The following is a 17662-nucleotide window of genomic DNA, read 5'->3' as shown; positions in this document are numbered from 1 at the left end:
CAAGTACCTGAAGGCTCGCATGGTGATATTGCAAATAAGCTCAAACTGTGAGCACTGAGACACTCTGGTGACAATCTTATTTTTAACCAAATTTAATGCAAAGTTGCTTTTTTGGCCAGCTCAGAAAAAACAAAGTGACTATGATTTGATTAAAGCAAAGTTCAGAAGTTTAAGCTACAGCCACATTTAAAAGTTCTCCCTGTTTTTTGTTATGTAAACTTCCCAGTACTTATTTAAACAACAATTTGTTGTATAACTGAATAAACACCTTTCTCTCAGCAGCACAGGGTTGAAGAGCTCTCATTTTCACAGGGTTTCTATTCATGGCCTAGAAAATGGCTGCCCTGGAAATGATCTGTGTTCTGTGATTTGCTTTGTGCTCTTAAAAATTTCTATTCCTTTCCAACTCATGTAATTCCTTTTATACCTTTTTCTTCCTTTCAACGATAGTGTATCTCCACACTCAGGTGAAAAAACCTAAGAGGGAATCAGGCAGATTCCTGTCAGCAGCAATCAACCTGCATTTCCCAGATGCTGTTTAGCATCAAAAAAAGGGTCTGGCTTCAATTATACAGGAATTCCTCCATGGATAAGCCTGATCCATCATCCAGAAACCAGGAAATCAAATTACATAGAATCACAGGCTCGTTTGCGTTGGAATGAATTTTAAAAGCTCAATCCCATTCCACTTCCCGCCATGGGCAGGGACATCTTCCGCTATCATGGGTTTCTCCAAGGCCTGTCCAGCCTGACCTGGGACATTCCCAGGGATCCACAGCTTCTCTGGGCATCACCCCCACACTCTTGGAGTTGAGCAACCTTTTCCTGCTTGCAGGACTCAGAGCCTAAGTGGGTCAACAATCTCACCTCACAGCAGGGATGCAAATCCAGTGGATGAAACCAACACTTCCAGGCATCCTCAATGAATATTGGGTGTTTTTGCTGTAGTTTTGGCGGTGCTTAGGTAACTGTTTGCTGTTCTTTTTCCTTAGTGCCACTCAGAAATCCACACATGGCAGCCAGTCCCACTCACAGGTGAACAGTTTGAGGGTTCTAGAGCCTTTTGGAGCTGATGCAGTCGTAGGGTGAGGGGCTCAAATTCTGCAGAGCTGCTCTATCACTCCCTGCCAGCTCCTAGAGCCTTCCTGGAATGACCCACAGAAGCTTTATCACTTCTGAGAGGAAAACAGACCAGCAGTCCTGGGTCACCCAAGCCTTGATGTCTTTTGGTATGCAATGGGGAAGGCTTTCCTCCAAGCAGGTATTTGGCTCTCTCAGATTTGGAATCCTCGGTTCCTCAGCTCCTTGTTTGCACATGAAACAGGAGCTGGTAATGAGCACCACACCCTTCAGAGCTGAGATGGGTCAAGGTGCCCTTTGCTATTCATTGTAAGAAGCAAATACATAGAAACTTGTCTGTTACTTTGGAAAATGAGCCTGGCTGTTAATTTTCTGAACAATCATTACGCAGCTTAGATCAGTCCTCAGCAGGTCCTGTGCTAATCTAAGAACATCACCTTTTTTTTTGTCTGTTCTCCTTTATTTCTAATTTCTCTTGCCTTTCATGTTGTTATTCCACTTTTCCCACAGTTACTGCTCTGATGGTTTGGTACAAAAACTAGGGAGTCTGTGGAGTCCATTAGAAAGGGTGGCCATCCTATCAAGACATTTTTTCTGTTCTAGTCAAGAAAAATCAACTTGTATTAGCAGTTTTCAGCCAAACTGGTTTTGCCATTGGAAATGTGATCGAATCCAGAGTAGAAAACACACCAGGCAGCAACTTCCAAGCTCATTTGGTCAGCTCTTGTCACAACTTGCAATAAATACTTTGTGTCCAGACTTCCTGCATTTCATGAGAATTATTTGGGAATCTGTTCAGTCTCCAGCTTTCAGTCTGTGCTGTCTGCCACCTCTCCTGCATTGGTCCACTCCAGAAATGGTTTTCCATGTCTAAGGGTGGTTACTCCATGTCCAGTTTGACAGAGTGGAGCTACTCAGGGCAGTCTCAACACCCTTTGGTTGTCATGAGACAAAAGCCTTTGCCTCAGGCTGTAAGGATTTGTTTCTCCTGACTGAGGATGCTGGGAGTGAAACCACCTTTTATGACGGAAAACCTTTGTGTTGATAATAGTTTGTCATCACAAGGACTTCTTCCTTAGCACCATCCAGAAGGTTTTGCTGTGACATTGCTTTTCCTTGCACAAAGACAAAATATTCCTGCAGTGGGATTAGTGGAAAGTGTCACACCTTCTCCCGGATTTTGTCTTGCTCACAATGTGTGAAAGAGATTTTCTAGACAGCAACCATAGCCCAAAACTCCTTCTTTGTGTCCCAGTGCTGGTCTCCTCTCCCTTTTTTGTCCCTGATCTCATCCATTAGTTCACTGTTTTGGTGCAATACCAAGAGGAAAAAAGCCAATCGGGATTGTTCTCCTCAGATTTGGGATTGTCTGGTACATGGTGATGGCTGTGACATCTTTGTAAGAGGTGCAGGTTTGGCTGCTTCCAGGGATGAGAATTCAACATCAGCCTCATGACCTCAGGAACGGAGTTGCATCCATTCTGCTGGGTGTATTTTTATTATTTTCTCGCTGTGTATTTACCAGGTCAGTGGTTTTAACGACGATGATTTGTACAACATGACACCCCTGCTCTTGGTGTCATAGATTTAGTGCTGGTAGGGCTTAGTGCTGACAGACTTTGAAGCTTAAACATTAACAGAAAGTACAAATGCTTTCCTCAGGACATGGATTTCCTTCCCTTCCACAAACATAGGCAAAATCACAGGCAAATCACAACCATATTGGGAAGTTAAATATTAATTCCCGTAGGCAATAAATTCCCTGCTTACTCTGCATGGACCATTCTATAAAGGACTGTGTGGATCCCTCCAGATCAGAATCCACTGCTTCATTCCTGCCAAAATGGCTCTTTTTTATGGAGGTACCTGGATATTTCTCCTCCTGATGCTGTCTTTAATCCTGGCCGAAGGTGGAAAGATCCTGGTGGTACCTCAGGATGGAAGTCACTGGCTCAGCATGCGCCCAGTGGTGGAGAAACTGCAGCAGAAGGGACACGAAGTTGTTGTGGTTGTACCCGCAACCAGTCTGTATATGAAGTCAAAGGAGCCTCAGAATTACACAGTGAAAGTGTATCCAATACCTTACAGCGATGAATACTTGGGTGAAATGCTCAAGACCTTTGTTAATGCCCATTTTATTGAACAATCTGTTTGGAATGTTGTTCTTACCTCGTACCAAAGCACAATAGCAATCTCCTCAGTCTTCTTCACCAACTGTAAGAGCCTTCTGCAGAACGAGGAGCTGATGCAGTACTTGAAAGAGAGCAAATTCGACGTGGTTTTCACAGATCCCATCCTGATGTGTGGGCCCCTGGTGGCTGAGTATCTTTCTGTGCCTTCCGTCTACTTCCTGCGGGGCTTTCCCTGTGGAATGGATTCTGCTGCTACTCAGTGTCCAAGCCCTCCTTCCTATGTGCCCAGGTTTTTCTTGGATAATTCAGACAGCATGATGTTTTCCCAACGGGTGAAGAACGTGCTGGTCAATCTGCTGGAGCTCTTTTACTGTAAGCCTATATATGATAACTTTGAAGAACTTGCATATGAGCTTTTCAGAAAGAAAGTGACAGTGACAGAACTCCTGAGCCGTGGATCCTTCTGGCTGATGAGATACGATTTTGTGTTTGAGTTCCCCAGACCAGTGATGCCAAACATGGCTTTTATTGGAGGGATTAACTGTGTTCAGAAGAGGAACCTGTCTCAGGTACAAAATCTTGTTTGTTTTCTATATTGAAAAGTCAAAAATATAAATGTGTCATAGAATGGTAGAATGGTTTGGGTTGAAAGGGACCTTAAAGATATCTCACTCCAACATCCTGCCATCCTGGCCAAGGGATGTCACTCACATTCTTACGTCAAATCCTGACAGACAACAGCTTGGTGTTTAAAGATAAAATTTCTGCGTGATGCAGAAATGTTATTTCCGAATACCCAGCATTCAGATTGTATCAACTGCTGCCAGATAGAAAGCCTTATCAGTCTTAATTAGGACAATTTGAGTGACATGTAGCTTTTATGCAAATGATAATCTCTTTTGTTGAACTGAGGAATTTTGGTATGCTCCTTTCCCAGCTGTCTTGTGGACTGTCTGTCCCTACTTTCATATATCCTCTCTCCTTTTTCATCCACAGTGAAGGTTATAGGACTGAAGATGTTACCTGTTTTCTATCACAGCCATGCACTAGATTGATTTCTTTCTATCTGCCTTTATGGTCAAGATGTCAATATCTAATCCCCAAAAGGAATCTTTTTTCAGTTCCATCCTCCCCTTCTTTTATACATTGACATGCCACTGGAGCCTGAGGTAGCTCAGCGAGGTCACACCAGCACTGCGCTAGTAGTGAGGAACTGTCTCAGCGTAGCTTTGCTGTGGGCAGAATGTTCAGGCCACTCGCTCAGCAATGTAACCAACGTCTGGGGACAGGCATAGGAGGAGAGGGAGGCTCTCGGCTACTGGGGTTCCATCAGGGTTTATTAGGGTTGAATCTTTCACACACAAAGAGCCCTGAGCACTGTTGTTCCTGTGATGAAATACAAAGGCATAATGGGAGGTGGGTTCAAAAAAACAACCAATAAGGACTATTCGGAGGCGTAGATGGCACGGTCTTACAGAGTTGAAACCAATGGGGGAAGCAGAAGGAGGAGAAAGGGTCACATGGGCCAATGGGGCATGGAGTATCCGGGGAGTTCCAAGGGGGCGGAGCAGCTAGGGTTTGCCCCAGGTTGAGATGGACAGAGAAGAAACTGGAACAAGGGGTGGGGAATGCCATAAAGAGTAATTTCAGGGGTTTACAACTTAGGGACAAACCACCTAGGGGAAAACACAGGGATAACATATAAAACATTATAACATTATAACAACAATGAACTGAATTAAATAAACACGAGCCGAAACACTAAATTACTGAATTAGGTTTTAATATTTTCTGAGTATGGCTGTCTCCTGGAAATTTCCATCTGGGCTTTTGTGTACCAACCTTCCCGTGTTCATTTGGCAGCCTCGTCTGAGGTTACGGCCCGTCTTCTGTTCATCTCCTTCCTCTGAGCAGTTTGAAAACTCCCATTAAGCTAATCTATGTTGGATACTACCAAATATGGGATCAGCATGGGTGATGGAGCTGCTGATCCTTTTGGAAGGCAGGTTCTCAGCAAAGTCCAAGATTTCGCAACCGGCTTGGGAAGAACCATGCAGAAACTGCATGGGAAAAAAAAATCTCTGGCAAGGATTTCAATCTAAAATTTCTAGCATGCCTTGGAGAAGGAAAATGTTTCCCATATTCACCTACTTATAAATTTCTTTGAGGGGTTATCACCAGCACTAAACCCTCAGCTGCTTATAACCAAGAAGGATCTGGACACAGGGTTGAGGTCATGAACTGTCCCAACATTGGTCATGAACAGAGGCCTCATTGGCCATGAATAATTCATGGTTTGTAGTGAGAGAGGTGTTGTTGGTCTTTGTTATCTGGGGTACAAGGGTGAAATGCTCTTTTCCACCTTCATTTTATACCTGATATGATAAGGGATTTGGTTGAAGTTATATGGAGAAATGAGAAGACATTTTCTTCTGGCTGCTTATTTGCCAAAAAACTGCAAATTTGCATTATGAAAAATTAATTTTTCTTAGGGGTACCAGCTGTTTTTTCACCATTGAAAAAGAAAAGGAAAACTGAAGCCCCAGGTATTGCAATAAAACTGATTTCTCCTATTAATCTTTACTGTAAGTTGTATTTCAATGTATTACTTGCATCACTTTCATTAGGAACTCCAGTGACTCAGCAGTGGAAGGGTCACTAAATTTGGCTTTCCAAGTAAGGAGGAAAAAGGCAAAATAAACCACCCATAATACAAAGCTGTGAATCATTAACTACAGGATTACCACATAGCACAGTGCAATAAATCCCCCCATCAGTTGCTTTCCAAAGCACCTTCAGGCTACAAGCTGCAGGAGGAATCTCTTCCACAGCCCCTACTCCGACCGCAGCAGCATGGCTTTGAGGCTTTGCTGTGCCTGGATTTCCATCCTCCTCCTCCTGCCCGGCCTCTCCGACGGAGGGAAGCTCCTGGTGGTGCCCATGGTGGGAAGCCACTGGCTGAGCATGCAGGAGGTGGTGGAGAAGCTGAGCCAGAGAGGACACGAGGTGGTGGTGCTGGTTCCTGAGGTGAGCTGGCAGATGGAGACGTCACAGGCCTACAAGGTGGTCACATACCCAGTAAGGCAGACCCTGGAAGAGCTGGATAATGCCTTCCAGGAATGCATGGCCGTGCACCTGACAGAGAAGCCTTTCCCCCTCAATGCCCTGGCGCTGTACAAGGCCTCGGTGCATGCTTTCAACATTTTCTTTGGGCAGTGCAAGGACCTGTTCCGCAGCCAGGAGACCCTGAGGTTCCTCAACCAAAGCCGCTTTGATGCCATCCTGACAGATCCAATCTTCATGTGTGGCACCATCCTCGCCCACCATCTCTCCCTTCCCTTTGTGTTCTTCATGAGGGGATTCCCTTGCAACCTGCACTTTTCAGCCCCACAGAGCCCGAGCCCTCTGTCCTACATCCCCAGACTCTTCAGCTTCAACTCAGACCAGATGACATTTTTCCAGCGGGTGGAAAATGCCCTGATTTCCCTCCTGGAGCTTGATTACTGCAACGGTTACTATGCAGAAGCCCTTAAGCTTTCCTCAGAAGTTCTTCAGAGGGATGTGTCCCTCACAGACCTCGTGGACTCTGCTGCGATTTGGATCCTGAGGTTTGACTTTGTGTTTGAGTACGTCAGGCCAGTGATGCCCAACATGGTTTTTGTTGGGGGGATCAACTGTGCTAAGAAGAAACCACTGCCTAAGGTAAGATTCCTTGTCCTTCCAATTCTACTTTTGCACTTTTGCCAATGAAAAGTCATTACGTTGTTGCAGGAGGTTTATCAGTATTGGGGTTTTTTTTTGTGTGTGTGTGTGTGTGTAATGATTTAATTTGACCAGGTTTGGGTAGTTGTTTTCCACATGCTGAAATCAAATAACCTTGAGAGAGACTTCTTTGAATCAATCAGGGTTTTGTAACAAACCAAACAAAAATGGAATTTCATCTACCAGATGTAAAGTACTGTCCTTGCTGACTATGTGTTATCCACCAACCAGGTCAAATTTTGATATCATTTTAATGGTGTCTGACATGTATTTCTTTTGTCTGATCACAAACCCAAGAGTCGTCTTTTGTTTTTAACTCCAGGATCATCAGCATCAGTTTCTTCACTTTACTTGAATTTGTATAACAAATTATTTCTGAACTGGCTGTATGTGTTAAGTTACTCCTGTTTGTGGGGGTGAAATATAAATGTCACATTGAAATGGCAAGAAATAATCTTATAATCATGAATTTGGTGAAAGACACTTGAATACAGAACTCAGATAAGTTTTCAGAACTACTCCTTGACATCTGCTTTTACCAGAAATCTGCAGGGTTGTTAAAGGTAATCTCAAAATGTGAATCTATTTTAATGGTCACCATGTAATCTCTAAAATGGCAGCACTGGACATTTCTTTCCAGGCACAAAGCAGGACACAAGTCTTTTTTCTAGGAAATTGCTTCCACACTTGTGAATTGTGGTCACACAATATTTTTGAGCTGAAGTGGTGTTTGTTTTTTTTTTTCTTTTAAATTTCTTTTATATTCTTTGACAGGCTTTATGAAGAGCCTTCTAAACCTGATAAACAAGGCAAAAAAAAAAGCTATTAACTAGAATATTAGGATAAAAGTAGATCTAAGGCATTCGTTCATGTTAGGGCTCACAAGATTTGCACTAGTTTGAGATTTAAGAGGCTAATTCTTGCTGGTTATACAACATAAGTCTTTGCTTTTGTATCCTGAAGGTCTCAGAGCTGTAAAGAGTTTGTAACTTGGCTACAAGGGCCGAGGCATCCTGCCTTCATCCCTGACAGCTCCTGTCTCCACAATCCTATTAGGAGAAAATCACATTCCACACCTGGAAAAATCTTCTGTGTCTTTCCATTCTTCATGACTTTTCTAGATACCTTTTGTACAGAGAGCAGTGGAATTTCTCCTATTTCACTTTGACTTCCCAGCTTAGATTTGACCTCAAATGATCCTGTGTTTGATGTAAGAACATCTTCCGTTCTCTGTCTGTTCTCCCTTTATCTGTAATTTCTCTTGCCCTTCATGTTGTTGCTCCACTTTTGCCACAGTTACTGCTCTGATGGTCTGGTACAAAAAGTAGGGAGTCTGTGGAGTCCATAAGAAAATGTGGCCATCCTATCAAGACACTTTTTCTGTTCTAGTCAAGAAAAATCTACTTGTATTGGCAGTTTTCAGCCAAACTGGTTTTGCCATTAAAAATCCGATCGAGTCCAGAGTAGAAAACACACCAGGCAGCAACTTCCAAGCTCATTTGGTCAGCTCTTGTCACAGCACTTGCAATAAATACTTTGTGTCCAGACTTCCTGCATTTCATGAGAATTATTTGGGAATCTGTTCAGTCTCCAGCTTTCAGTCTGTGCTGTCTGCCACCTCTCCTGCATTGGTCCACTCCAGAAATGGTTTTCCATGTCTAAGGGTGGTTCCTCCATGTCCAGTGTGACAGAGTGGAGCTACTCAGGGCAGTCTCAATCGCCTTTGGGTGTCATGAGACAAAAGCCTTTGCTTCAGGCTGTAAGGATTTGTTTCTCCTGACTGAGGATGCTGGGAGTTCCATCACAATTTTTGACCAGAACCGAAAAACTTTGTGTTGATGATAGTTTTTCATCACAAGGACTTCTTCCTTAGCACCATCCAGAAGGTTTTGCTGTGACATTGCTTTTCCTTGCACAAAGACAAAATATTCCTGCAGTGGGATTAGTGGAAAGTGTCACACCTTCTCCCGGATTTTGTCTTGCTCACAATGTGTGAAAGAGATTTTCTAGACAGCAACCATAGCCCAAAACTCCTTCTTTGTGTCCCAGTGCTGGTCTCCTCTCCCTTTTTTGTCCCTGATCTCATCCATTAGTTCACTGTTTTGGTGCAATACCAAGAGGAAAAAAGCCAATCGGGATTGTTCTCCTCAGATTTGGGATTGTCTGGTACATGGTGATGGCTGTGACATCTTTGTAAGAGGTGCAGGTTTGGCTGCTTCCAGGGATGATAATTCAACATCAGCCTCATGACCTCAGGAACGGAGTTGCATCCATTCTGCTGGGTGTATTTTTATTATTTTCTCGCTGTGTATTTACCATGTCAGTGGTTTTAACGACGATGATTTGTACAACATGACACCCCTGCTCTTGGTGTCATAGATTTAGTGCTGGTAGGGCTTAGTGCTGACAGACTTTGAAGCTTAAATATTAACAGAAAGTACAAATGTTTTCCTCAGGACACAGCTTCCCTTCCCTTCCCTTCCCTTCCCTTCCCTTCCCTTCCCTTCCCTTCCCTTCCCTTCCCTTCCCTTCCCTTCCGTTCCCTTCCCTTCCCTTCCCTTCCCTTCCCTTCCCTTCCCTTCCCTTCCCTTCCCTTCCCTTCCCTTCCCTTCCCCAATCGTAGGCAAAATCAAAGGCAAATCACAACCATATTGGGAAGTTAAATATTAATTCCTGTAGGCAATAAATTCCCTGCTTACTCTGCATGGACCATTCTATAAAGGACTGTGTGGATCTGTCCGGAACAGAACACTCTGGTTCACTCCTGCCGAAATGGCTCTTTTTTATGGACGTACCTGGGTATTTCTTCTCCTGACGCTGTCTTTAATCCTGGGTGAATGTGGAAAGATGCTACTGAATAAAGGTTTAGGATAAAGTTATATAGAGAGATGAGGAAACATTTTCTGCTGGCTGCTTATCTTCCAAAAAAAATTGCAAATTTTTATTAAGGAAAAGTAATTTTTCTCAGGCATCCTAGCTGGCTTTGACTATTGAAAAGAAATAGCAAAACCCAAACCCCAGGTACTGTAAAAACACTGATTTCTCATATTAATCTTTCCTCTAAATTATCTTCACTGTACTATTTGCTGCAGTTTCATTAGGGAAAGAAATGCTTTTAAAAATTGCTAAATTACATCAGTCTGTGACACCTCTGTCAGCCTCCAGTGGCCGTGATGGATAAGTGTTCTTTCAGTGCTCTCCTGATAGACACAGCCCTCCCATGTGGAGTCAGCAGTGTTTCTGAGCATCCCCTCTGTGGGTTCATTTTCTTCACAGATTTTCCCTGCATTTTCTCATCAGACCTTGGGCATGGTGGGCTGGTGGCAAGAAGTGCCACAAAGCTGGGGTCTTCCTGATGGAAGAAGGTGGCATTGAGCAAACAACCTTAGAGTGGCGTGTGAGAAGGTGACACGCTTTTCTTGACTCACCCATAGCCACACCAGCCTTTGGAGTTCACACCAGCCTTGAATCGTTCCTAATCATTTATTGCTGTCCATGACCTTGTCACAAAGGTCTGATGACCTGAAATGGGAGGAGAGTCCAAAGGGCAGAGACAGAGGATGGCTACAAAAGCTGTCAAACGCAGCCCTGGCCTTTAAGGTATGAGAGTTCCTCTCTGCACAACCTACATCATGCTGCTGGCACTGCTTCTCCCGTTCCTGTGCCTCCTGAGCCCGGCCGCTGCTGGGAAGCTGCTGGTGATCCCCATGGAGGGCAGCCACTGGCTCAGCATGAAAAAAGTGCTGCTCGAGCTGAGCAAGAGAGGGCACGAAATCGTGGTTGTTGCACCAGACAACAAAATCCTCATCGATTCTGCGGATGTCTACGAACTGAAAACCTACCCTGTGCCGTTCACGAAGGAGGACATGGAAGAACACATACGCTCCGTTAGTGCAAGAACTTTCAGCCAAGATCCTTTCCTGGTAAGATTCTCGAAGCTTTTGGAAGATTATCGGAAGAGCGGGACTATGTTTCATGCTTCCTGCAAGTCCTTGCTGTACAACCAAGAGCTGATGAAGTACATTGGAGACAGTCACTTTGATGCCCTTCTCACGGATCCCGTGTCACCTTGTGGGCAAATCATTGCCCTGCACTTCTCCATCCCCAGTGTTTTCTTCCTGCGGATGGTCCCGTGTGCCTTAGACGTTCGCGCGGCTCAGGGCCCAGACCCGCCGTCCTACGTCCCACGCATGTTCTCCGAAAACAGCGACCACATGACCTTCTCTGAGAGGGTGAGGAACTTCCTGATTGCCCTTTCTGAGTCCTTCATCTGCAATATTGCCTATTCTCCATTTGAAGAGCTGGCCTCAGAGTTCCTCCAGAAACCGATGACAATGACGGAGCTTTTAAGTCATGGATCCATCTGGCTGAGGAGAATCGACTTTGTCTTTGAGTATCCCATGCCTGTCATGCCCAACATGGTTTTCATTGGAGGTATCCACTGTGGAGAGAAGAAGCCCTTATCTCATGTTAGTGGCTGTTTGGGAGAGGTTGTGGCAGTCACACAACTGCATGATCCAAATGAGGTATTTGATAGGGACGTACCTTATCTCTATCTTGGAGAGAGAGTATTTACAAGTCTGAAGTGATGGCACAAGGGGAATAGCTTTGAGGTGCCAGAGGTCTGCATTAGTTGGGATATTGGGAAGAAATCTTCCCTGTGAGGGTGGCGAGTTCTTCACAGAGGTTTCCCAGAGAAGCCGTGGCTGCTCAAACCCCTGGAAGAGTCCAAGGCCTGGTTGGATGGGGCTTGCAGCAGTCTGGGATAGTGGAAGGTGTCACTGCCCATGGCAGAGGGTGGAATGGGATGAGCTTTAGGGTCCCTTCCAACACAAACCATCCTAGGATTCTATAAAGACCAGCTCTCTCTTTCTACATAACAGTGGTTTTGTGTCCTGGATTTATTACACAAGTTTGAAATATCTAGCCATGGCTTTATTAGATGGGTTTTGGAATCTACTTCCATGTGTTTATTGAAGGATTTTTGGAGCTCTTGTTGTGGATTTATTTTAGGTGTTTAGGGACCTCCTTTCATGGATTTATTAGAGGGGTTCGGGTGTTTATGGTCATGAAGTTATTAGAGGGGTTTTGGGAACTCTGGATATTTTAGAGGGCTTTGGCATCTCCTGCTATGGATTTATTAGAGGGGTTTGGGGTCTCTATTCATGGATTTAGAAGAGGTATTTTGGGATGTCCAGTCATGGAAGTATTCCAGCCTTGGCCGGTGTGTTGTAGCTCCCCTAATAATTCCCTTCTGAGCCTGGAATGGCCCAGCCTGCACCTGACAGAACCATCAAGCTTGAAAAAGACTTCCAGGATCACCCAGTCCCAGCCTCACGCCAGCACTGCCATCATCACCACAAAACCACGTCCCTAAGTGTCACATCCAGACTCCTCTTGGAAACTTCCAGAGACGGCAACTCCACCACCTCCCTGGGAAAATTATTCCAGTGCTTAACCATTCTTCCAGAGAATTATTTTTTTTCTCTGATACTCACTCTGAACCTCCCCTGGCGCAACTTGAGGCCATTTCCTCTCATCCTTTCCCTTGAGACACAGCAACACAGCCTGATCCCAAACCACGTCCTGTCAGGGAGTCGTAGAGAGTGGCAAAGGCCTCCCTAAGCCACCTTGTCTCCATAAACACTCCCAGTTCCCTCAGCTCTGGAGACTTTTTAACCCCTGCCCCAGCTCTGGACAGGCCTGCCCCCAAATTTGTGACTTTTTACCCAAATCCACGCTTGCCACTGTCCCTTTGCTCTCCTGGGAGCAGGGAGCGACTTTGATCTTGGCCTGCCTTGAACTCAGCCAATTCCAGAATTCCTGGCTAGGATAACCTGGGATAATCCAGCCAACCGAGGGAGCCTTTGACAAGTTCACAAACACTGAGGTACTGATTAACTTCACCTGTCCTGGGATTGCCTTTGCACCCACTCCTCACGCTGAAGGTTTGGATGCAAAATTCATCCTGCAGCAGGAAGGGGGGCCAGGGCATTTCGCTGCCAGCCTTCTCCTTATCCCACTTCAGCAAACAGCTGGGGTGCCATCATAGGATACATAAATTAACCTTTTTGTTTTTTGTGAGAAAATGCTGTTTGCTAAACTGGTCAGTTTCCCAATGCCCAGTTCCAAGTGTGCTTTATAAAACTCTGTATTTTATCTATACTTGTGATGTTTTTTGTGATTTATAGTGGAAAATTTAGACAGGATTTTGGTCTTTTTCACATCAGAGCTTCTCCCCCCTCCACTGACACTCAAAAGCTTTATTTTCTGAAAAGCCATCCTGATACATATCTGCTCTCTGCCACCTTCCCAGTAGAAATAATTAGACATTGGTAAAACAGGAAAAGGAAATTAGGCTGGTCTGAGGAAAACAATATGCAGTTCATTTTGCTGCATGAACTGTGGTATGAAGGGAGATGAGAGAAGTTGTGTGCCTGAGGGATGGAGGCTGTATGGCTCTGAATATCCTGGGGTGCACTATTTTTAATTTTGGCATCCATGGCAATGCTGTGAGGCTGGGGGAATCACGTCTGGACTGAACGTGCTCTTTGCCGAGTCAGGTCTGAAACCTGAGGCTCCTGTGGTTGCTAAAACACATTTAGTGCTGGTCTGGTATCTGGTGGGCAGGAGTTTTCAGCTACCTGAAAGCCACTTCCCAGGCTGGGAAACAGCTCTGTAAAGTGAGATCTTGGGCTATACAGAGAGAAGTCAGCCTCTCTCAGCCCCTCCTTGTGGTGTTCCTGGCACTGAGGAGATTCCTGCCGGCTCAGAAGAATCCTGAGTCTTGGCCTGTGGGTCTCCTTCTCCATCCCTGGAGGAATCACCTGAGGATCTGTGTATCCAAGATGGAGAGGCTGTTTTCATTTGTTACTGTGGGGATGGGAACTAATCAGACTAAGGTTGCCTCCGTGGGTCCTGGCCAAGGTGTAACACAGGACACAACAAAGATGAGGACTCCTGAAGGATTGAAGTAGCAGCTTGAGGAGCTCATTGAACACCGAGGAACACCGGTGACTCAGCAGTGGAAGGGTCACCAAACTTGTCCAACCTTTCCTTTCCAAGAAAGGAGGGAAAAGGCAAAATAAACAATCCACAATCCAGAGCTGTGAATCATTAACTAAAGGATTATCACATACAAAAATGCAATAAATCCCCCCATTAGTTGCTTTCCAAAGCACCTTCAGGCTACAAGCTGCAGGAGAAATCTCTTCCACAGCCCCTACTCCTACCACAGCAGCATGGCTTTGAGGCTTTGCTGTGCCTGGATTTCCATCGTCCTCCTCCTGCCCGGCCTCTCCGACGGAGGGAAGCTCCTGGTGGTTCCCATGGTGGGAAGCCACTGGCTGAGCATGCAGGAGGTGGTGGAGAAGCTGAGCCAGAGAGGACACGAGGTGGTGGTGCTGGTTCCTGAGGTGAGCTGGCAGATGAAGACATCGCAGTCCTACAAGGTGGTCACATACCCAGTGAGGCAGACCCTGGAAGAGCTGGATAATGCCTTCCAGGAATATGTCTCTGTTCACCTGACGAAGAAGCCTTTCCCCCTCAATGCCCTGGCCATGTACAAGGCCTCGGCGGACGTTTTCAGCACCTTCTTTGGGCAGTGCAAGGACCTGTTCCGCAGCCAGGAGACCCTGAGGTTCCTCAACCAAAGCCGCTTTGATGCCATCCTGACAGATCCATTCTTCATGTGTGGCAACATCCTCGCCCACCATCTCTCCCTTCCCTTTGTGTTCTTCATGAGGGGATTCCCTTGCAACCTGCACTTTTCAGCTCCACAGAGCCCGAGCCCTCTGTCCTACATCCCCAGACTCTTCAGCTTCAACTCAGACCAGATGACATTTTTCCAGCGGGTGGAAAATGCTCTGATTTCCCTCCTGGAGCTTGACTACTGCAACGGTTTCTATGCAGAAGCCCTTAAGCTTTCCTCAGAAGTTCTTCAGAGGGATGTGTCCCCCACAGACCTCGTGGACTCTGCTGCGATTTGGATCCTGAGGTTTGACTTTGTGTTTGAGTACGTCAGGCCAGTGATGCCCAACATGGTTTTTGTTGGGGGGATCAACTGTGCTAAGAAGAAACCACTGCCTAAGGTAAGATTCCTTCTCCTCCAAATTGTACATTTCCTCATGAACAGTCATTACAGTATTGCAAGAAGTTTATCGCTATTAATTTTTTTTTTTTTAGTAATGATTTAATTTGACCAGGTTTGGGTAGTTGTTTTCCGCATGCTGAAATCAAATAACCTTGAGAGAGATTTATTTTAATTAATGTGGGTTTTGTAACAAACCACACAAAAACGGGATTTCATCTATGAGATGGAAATTACTGTCCTCAGTAATGTGCAACAAGGTCCAGTTTTTATTTCATTTCAGTGGTATCTGATATGTATTTCTTTTGTCTGATCACAAACCCAAGAGTCATCATTGGTTTTTAACTCCAGGATCATCAGCATCAGTTTCTTCACTTTACTTGTATTTTCATAACAAATTATTTCTAAACTGGCTGTCTCTGTTAAGTTATTCCTGTTTGTGGGGGTGAAATATAAATGTCACATTGAAACGGCAAGTAATAATCTTACAATTGTGCATTTGGTGAATGATACTTGAATGCAGAACTCAGATAAATTTTCAGACCTACTCCTTGACATCTGCTTTTATCAGAATTGATCTACGGGTTGTTAAAGTTAATCTCGAAATGTGAATCTATTTTGAGAGTCGCCATGTAATCTCTACCGTGGACATTTCTTTCCAGGCACAAAGCAGGACACAAATCCCTTTCCTAGGAAATTGCTCCCGCACTTCTAAATTTTGGTCACGCAATGTCTCTGCACACTATCTTTGACCTGAAGGAGTGGATTTTTTCTTTCTTCTTTCACTTTTGTTTTATGCTCTTTGACAGGCTTATCAAGAGCCCTCTAAATCTGAAAAAAAGACAAAGACTAAAGCTATTAACTAGAATATTAGGATAAAATTGTATCTAAAGCAATCTATCATGTTAGGGCTCACGAGAGAGCCCTTGAGATTTAAGAGGCAAATTCTTACTCGTTACAAAACATAAGTCTTTGCTCTTATATCCTGAAGGTCTCAGAGCTGTAAAGAGCCTGTAACTTTGCTGCAAGGGTAGAGACATCCTGCTCTCATTTTGTCCCTGCCAGCTTCTGTCTTCACACTTCTGTTAGGAGAAAAATCACATTCCACACCTGGAAAAATCTTCTGTGTCTTTCCATTCTTCATGTCTTTTCTAGCTACATTTTCTACAGAGAGCAGTGGAATTTCTCATATTTCACTTTGAATAGTGCCCAGGAGCTGAGTGTAAACAAGAGTAAAGTGAGTCATGGGAGAAAAATTACATCTGCCTGTTCACACACAGGGGTAAAGCCCTGGGCTGATCATTACTTCTCAGAAACATAATCCTGTGAGAAGAATTAACAGTTCTCCAAAGCTTATTGAACCCATTGCTCAACAGGTAAGAAAAGGAAAGGGATTACTGGGAGAGGGAAAGAGAAATAAAGATTCAAAATGCAGATTCTTTCTCAGACATGGAATCCACAGGCCTTTTTGTTACACCACTTCCATAGTTTTCCACAGGCAGGGCAGTGGAGCACTGTGGTCTCATTCCAGATAAGAGCTCCTCTTTGCTGTGTCTGAGGTGGTCCTGTGGAGGAGCTGCTCTGAACAGAAGGAGCTCAGGCTTGTGCTAAGATGGCCCTACTTATCTTATCCAGCTGGGAATTCAGTCCTAAATTGCATAAGAATCATCCATCCAGAGACCAGGAAATCAAATTACATAGAATCACAGGCTCGTTTGCGTTGGAATGAATTTTAAAGCTCAATCCCATTCCACTTCCCGCCATGGGCAGGGACATCTTCCGCTATCATGGGTTTCTCCAAGGCCTGTCCAGCCTGACCTGGGACATTCCCAGGGATCCACAGCTTCTCTGGGCATCACCCCCACACTCTTGGAGTTGAGCAACCTTTTCCTGCTTGCAGGACTCAGAGCCTAAGTGGGTCAACAATCTCACCTCACAGCAGGGATGCAAATCCAGTGGATGAAACCAACACTTCCAGGCATCCTCAATGAATATTGGGTGTTTTTGCTGTAGTTTTGGCGGTGCTTAGGTAACTGTTTGCTGTTCTTTTTCCTTAGAAATCCACACATGGCAGCCAGTCCCACTCACAGGTGAACAGTTTGAGGGTTCTAGAGCCTTTTGGAGCTGATGCAGTCGTAGGGTGAGGGGCTCAAATTCTGCAGAGCTGCTCTATCACTCCCTGCCAGCTCCTAGAGCCTTCCTGGAATGACCCACACAAGCTTTATCACTTCTGAGAGGAAAACAGACCAGCAGTCCTGGGTCACCCAAGCCTTGATGTCTTTTGGTATGCAATGGGGAAGGCTTTCCTCCAAGCAGGTATTTGGCTCTCTCAGATTTGGAATCCTCGGTTCCTCAGCTCCTTGTTTGCACATGAAACAGGAGCTGGTAATGAGCACCACACCCTTCAGAGCTGAGATGGGTCAAGGTGCCCTTTGCTATTCATTGTAAGAAGCAAACACATAGAAACTTGTCTGTTACTTTGGAAAATGAGCCTGGCTGTTAATTTTCTGAACAATCATTACTCTGCTTAGCTCAATCCCCAGCTGATCCTGTGCTAATAGAAAAATTCACCCTACTTTGTCTATTCTCCATTTATCTG

General features: G+C 44.9%; 4 protein-coding genes and 1 pseudogene across 7 annotated transcripts in view; all 5 read left to right on the top strand.

The window, feature by feature from the left end:
- Positions 1-17662, top strand: part of LOC106863626 (UDP-glucuronosyltransferase 1A1-like) — a 103576-nt gene that overhangs the window by 19640 nt on the left and 66274 nt on the right. The window lies entirely within an intron of this gene.
- On the top strand, positions 457-5951 carry LOC148223095 (UDP-glucuronosyltransferase 1A6-like). Of its 2 annotated transcripts, none has more exons than XM_088167561.1 (2): positions 457-3781; positions 5076-5697. In XM_088167561.1, exons 1-2 carry the CDS (start codon positions 2924-2926, stop codon positions 5142-5144), a joined length of 927 nt encoding a protein of 308 aa, XP_088023687.1. In that variant the 5' UTR covers positions 457-2923; the 3' UTR covers positions 5145-5697. The 2 variants fall into 2 exon arrangements, with proteins under 2 accessions (XP_088023687.1, XP_088023688.1); XM_088167562.1 differs by lacking the exon at positions 5076-5697 and adding an exon at positions 5840-5951 and having other exon boundaries at positions 2159-3781.
- Positions 6055-10394, top strand: LOC148223094 (UDP-glucuronosyltransferase 1A6-like). Its single transcript, XM_088167560.1, has 2 exons — positions 6055-6914; positions 10251-10394. The coding sequence occupies exons 1-2, from the start codon at positions 6066-6068 to the stop codon at positions 10347-10349; spliced, it is 948 nt and encodes a 315-aa protein (XP_088023686.1). The 5' UTR covers positions 6055-6065; the 3' UTR covers positions 10350-10394.
- On the top strand, positions 10577-11687 carry LOC148223093 (UDP-glucuronosyltransferase 1A1 pseudogene; annotated as a pseudogene).
- Positions 11837-17026, top strand: LOC148223092 (UDP-glucuronosyltransferase 1A6-like). The gene is made up of 2 exons (XM_088167486.1): positions 11837-15064; positions 16964-17026. Exons 1-2 carry the CDS (start codon positions 14216-14218, stop codon positions 17024-17026), a joined length of 912 nt encoding a protein of 303 aa, XP_088023612.1. The 5' UTR covers positions 11837-14215.

The sequence above is a fragment of the Sturnus vulgaris genome, chromosome 7 (assembly GCF_052056855.1).
Source record: "Sturnus vulgaris isolate bStuVul1 chromosome 7, bStuVul1.hap1, whole genome shotgun sequence".
Lineage (NCBI taxonomy): Eukaryota > Metazoa > Chordata > Aves > Passeriformes > Sturnidae > Sturnus > Sturnus vulgaris.
Note: the sequence above shows the minus strand (reverse complement) of the source record. Positions and strands in the feature narration are given on the sequence as shown.